Source organism: Nicotiana tabacum, chromosome 18, assembly GCF_000715075.1.
Source record: "Nicotiana tabacum cultivar K326 chromosome 18, ASM71507v2, whole genome shotgun sequence".
In the NCBI taxonomy this organism is placed as follows: Eukaryota; Viridiplantae; Streptophyta; class Magnoliopsida; order Solanales; family Solanaceae; genus Nicotiana; species Nicotiana tabacum.
In genome coordinates this window covers 151,685,024-151,690,009 of record NC_134097.1, presented here as the reverse complement: position 1 = coordinate 151,690,009, position 4,986 = coordinate 151,685,024, and the positions used below count along the sequence as shown (strand labels likewise).

At 37.3% G+C, this 4,986-nt stretch overlaps 1 protein-coding gene across 1 annotated transcript; it reads right to left on the bottom strand.

The window, feature by feature from the left end:
• Nucleotides 1–532: 532 nt before the first annotated feature.
• Nucleotides 533–4,986, bottom strand: LOC107809124 (lysine-specific demethylase JMJ30-like). Its single transcript, XM_016633723.2, has 6 exons — nt 4,411–4,986; nt 2,626–2,835; nt 2,105–2,239; nt 1,856–1,999; nt 1,573–1,665; nt 533–1,026 (listed from the first exon to the last, which is right to left on the bottom strand). Exons 1-6 carry the CDS (start codon nt 4,906–4,908, stop codon nt 850–852), a joined length of 1,257 nt encoding a protein of 418 aa, XP_016489209.1. The 5' UTR covers nt 4,909–4,986; the 3' UTR covers nt 533–849.

Here is a 4,986-nt window from a genome sequence, read left to right as displayed (position 1 = left end):
TTTTCAAATTTTTGTGTGTTATATCTCACACCATCTGCATGCATCCGAGCACCATGCTCGAATCGCCTAAAATTTTGCCGACCCATCAAAAACGATATAAAGAACAATAGTCATCGTTTCGCCATAACTGTTTCTCATTTTTTGGCGTTTTAGGCCCAAAAACTGGAATCTCCCCCAATTCCCAAATTTTCGTGTGCTATAACCACGCCATCTACGTGCATTCAGGTGACCGGACCCGAATCGCTTAAAATTTTATCGAACCATAAAAAATGACGTAAGGAACAATAATGTAATCGCTTCGTCATAACTGTTCCTCATTTCTTGACGTATTAGGGCCAAAAACTAAAATTCCACCAGATTCTCAAATTCTGACGCATTTTTAAAAAGTTCATTATCCAATTTATTTTTTAGTGGATAATATAGATAGATAAGTATTTCTTTTAACCATTTTGCCACCACTGCTTACTACTATCAGTATATATAAAATAGATCATTTTCCAAATTCCTGATAATGCTCAGTCAAACATTCAAGTAATAAAGCAAGATTGCCACTTTATGAAAATTTATCATCAGTGTCACAATGCAAAAAGAAGGCTACTTCTAGATGAAACAACCACACTGATTCTATTTGAGTCAAGAACATACAAATCATAAGTAAGAAGTTTTTCTTCTAATATAAGTTCCTGCAGTTAATACATTAGAGTAAAGGGCACGCGTAATACTCTCGATATGGTGAAGTCCACATTACAATCTGCAGAAGAATGATGGTTGAACAGTTCAACAGTTCAACTAGTTCTTTGTATACACGAGAAGAATAGGCCATAGGAACTACTAAAACCGATCAGCCATCTAATTTTCAGCGCCACTCCACCAAAAGCTAACTGAAAAGCTTGTCGTGAGAGAGCGGACGTAGTGCCACCATTTAGGGGGGATGTAAAGCATCTCACCTTCCTCTAAAATGCAGTCCTGAAACTCCAGGTCTAATATCTTCGGGAACTCTTTCTCATCAATGTTGTCTAGATCAACCTTCAAACAAGATTTCAAACGTAAGACGATAAGCTGGGCTACATCAACCATCTCAAGGAAGCAACAACTGTAAAATTGGAACCGCAAAACGATATCATAAGTTCATCAAAGAGAGGTATGATAATATAAGTGGAACCCTCAGATATGTAAGAGAAGCAGAGCCTTCAGATGCAAATGTATAGTTACTGCATGAGTAACCATATCTTATGCATATAATAGTTCTCTTCTTCCCCGACATGTGTCATGTGCAGCTATGTACAGCAAAGCAAGCATGGAAGAGAAACCGGTAACTTTTTCCCTAGAAAATATAGTATCCACTCTGTCCTAAAAGTATAGTCCTACTTTCCTTTTCAGGCCATCCAAAACATGACCAAACAACTAACATTTTCAACCTTCTTTTAAATACCATGCTGAGTAGCAAAAGACACTGACATGAATGGAGGTAGTAACATCTGCCAAAGGGTAAAAAGAGTGAATATGCTAAAAGACCATGGATATCACAATGCTAGTGAACTGCAATTAAAAATAATGGAGAGGCATATATACCTGGCTGGAATTGCTAAGCATGGTTTCACTATGTGGGTGAAGCTCATCCGAAAGTGATGCTGGGTAAAGCCGTACATACTTTTTGCCAACAACCTGTAAAGTGAAATGCAGAAGATCACAAGTAATAAAAATGGAACACATCAACATACACACAGTTACTGTAACTTTTCCCCTTAAAGTAGAATCAATCAAAGCAATCACCTATAGCTCAACCTGATTTTGAACTTTTTGTTAAGCTCAGGTCTATCTTATTGTAAAAATGTGTTTGCAGCAATGGCTGTACCTGAGCAAGTATATTATGGTGAGGATCATGATGCAAAGGCGTCACAGTCCCCGCTGGACCAAACCAAGCATTAAGCGACCTGATCTCCCCACCTCCAGTAAAACAATAATCAGGAATAACAATATCTTGTCGTAGTTCTTGTATCTGTCATTTAGCTACAGAGCTAAGCCACTAATTCCAAAACAATAAGTTCAAGGAAAAAGGTGTTTACACAAATATACAGAACCAAATATAGAGGAAATACTTTACCTGATCAAATAATTGATGCTGAGCTAAGTAAGTAGTTTCCACAGAGGTAGCATCATTGGACCAGATTCTCTCAAGAAATTCAGAGAATGTGATCAGCTCTTGCTTCCATTCTGGGCACAAATAGTTCTTTCCGACCTGCAAGATGGTTTAACTCAATATCAAGTTTTGAGTGAAAAGTAGAATATGCAGGTCTCTCCCAATGCAATCAATGTGTGAATTAAAAAAGTGTCTCCTGTGAGCGATGTCAACTTTAATGCAATCAATGTGTGAATCAATTCCATCTCCTATTTTCTTTCTAAATTCTTTTTTTTTTTTTTGAAATGGAAATTTTCTTTCTTTCTTTCTATATTCTAACTTAGACAAAATATATTATACGGACTTACGTTCTTGTATCATTTGCTTTAAAAAAAGAACTTATCTTCTTGATATGGTTAGAAGCTGCTGATCAATTTAATGTTGGAATATGCAACAGATATAGAGTTCAATTTACTTGAAATGACAATCTGAGTAAATGTAATCACCTCAACAGGAACTGTACGGAAGCCAGCAACCCTTCTAAGGTAATTCATGTCGTTCCACTTATTCTTGGCAGGCCAGTGATCCATGGAATCTCTGATTACCACCGGGATTCCTGACAAATAATGATCTCTCAGGAATACCTCCAACGATAAGGCTGACCTTTTCCCTACTATCTTACAAGACAGTGACTTAATAGGTAAAAACTGCTGCACCTGCAAAGTCAAACAATAGATAAATAATCACACTTCTCGTCTCAAATACACTATTAACTCTCAAATCAAATGCTAGAACAAATAGACTAGAAACATGTATCCATTAATATTATTAGTAAGATGCATTCAAATTGTTCAACAGTCATTTGTAACAAATAGACTAAAATGCTATAACAGAAGATTTAAATAGGTTTTACAACCGATTAGAGAAAAATGTTATAACCAAGGATTTAAAGATGATCCTACTCCTTCATTGGGGCATACCATGAAAACCTAAACCCATTAATTACAAAATGCAAACAGCATCCCAGAATTGGATGCTTTATATTACAATTTGCTAAATTGGATGTGAAACTATAAAACATTTCTAGATTTAGAAAATCTCCCTAGTAAGATTTAGAAAGTAGATCCCTTGACCAAAAAAGACTCAGAAAGTAGATTAACAAACCCAAAGTTCCTAATCATATTTTTCCAGAGCTTAAACAAGCAAAGAATCTTATTACTACCTACCCTGCTCCACAATTACTCATTCATAATATACCACATAGCGCAAAACGCGAAGAGGGGGGATTAACAATGACTGAAGATTGAACAGGGAGATGAATAAAAAAGAAATGCAGAATTTTTTTATTAGTTCATTAAAAGGGAATGAGAAAAGCAACCATGAAGAAAACATATGAATCCTTGAGGAAGAAGTTAAAAGAATTACAATAAAAACATTTATTTTTCCTTTTATTTCTTCTTAACAAGTATACAAACGAACTGCTCCTTCTTTTATTTCAATTTGATCTTATTCCACATTTAAAACCAGCGATAATATAAGCTAACTTCCAATTCTAATCCATCAGTTCCTCCATTAGCATATTACGCACAATATACACACACAGAGAGCGAAGTCATACAAGAATTTCACCAAAATATTTCAAGTGAAATGATCCTCATATCCTTATGACTAAGCAGACATGTATAGACATTGATTTAAGTGAATAGAGCACAAGGCAATGCACTTTAAATAAAAACTTGCTTTAAATTTCTTAAAGTTCCGTAAATTCTAAAAAGACTTAAAATAGTCATAATTTCTCCATCCATTCTGCCCCAGGGCTTTGGTCTAGTGGTAACTGGTAAGCGCCCAACTTGTGAAGTGTGATTTAGGCGCACGTCACAAATTTGATCCCCCATAGACCAAAAAAAACTGGCATTTAAGTGGATGAGAGTAGAGCCGCAAGCCCATTAGCCACTGAGTTGAACCATTCTTGATTATCAAAAGAAAAAAGGGTTCTCCCTTGGTTTCAAGTTTTTTTGTCGGTTCCACAAAGAATGATCTTTTCTAAATTTGAAAATAATTTAACTTAGATTTCTCATTTATTGCTTAATGATAAGCCATTAAGCTTTTATAGCTATGATATGTTCAAGATCATAAGTTTCAAAACTCTTACTTTTTTTCTTAAGCTCTATATTGAAACGGAGGGGAGTAAAATTGATTATCAAAATCACATTTTTCCCTTTACCTTAAATAGAGCTTAATAGCGAGCTGAACAACAGAATAAAACGTAGATTGCGAGTGACGAACCTCACCTCCGCCACGTTAATTTCTTGAGAAACAAATTTAATCTCGGATTCACCTTTTTCGCCTCCATTTTCCGAGGAAGCAAACAGCACACTCCGCGCTTTCTTCGACGCCTTTTTGATTGCGAGGTTCAGCTCATCTCTAAGCGTCATTCCTCCCATAATAAGGCCCATATCAAGTGCTCTAATCGCCTGAGTAATCTCACCGGAAGCATAATGAAGTTTCGCCAAGTGAACACACGCCATGGAATACGCATCTCTCCATATAGGCACAACCGAATGCCATGGACCTGAGTGTAACTGTTCCCATGCCATCTCCTTCGCCGCCTCCGCCGCTCGAATATCTCCGGCGGCTGCGAGTGTCGCCATGCTAACGTACGCGTAGCCGCCTTCCTCGGCTATCAGCTGAAGGAGATTGGAGCGTTCCGCGTCGAGAAACGGAGTTTCTAGAACGCCGTCGTCGGAACCGGTGGCTTCGCCGGCGACGTCAATGGCTGACGTGGACATAGTGGAATGCCTTGTGTCTAGAAGGTTCGGTGAGTGAAGAAGGTGAGATATTTTTGTTGTTGCTTTTTTGGGGCCCTT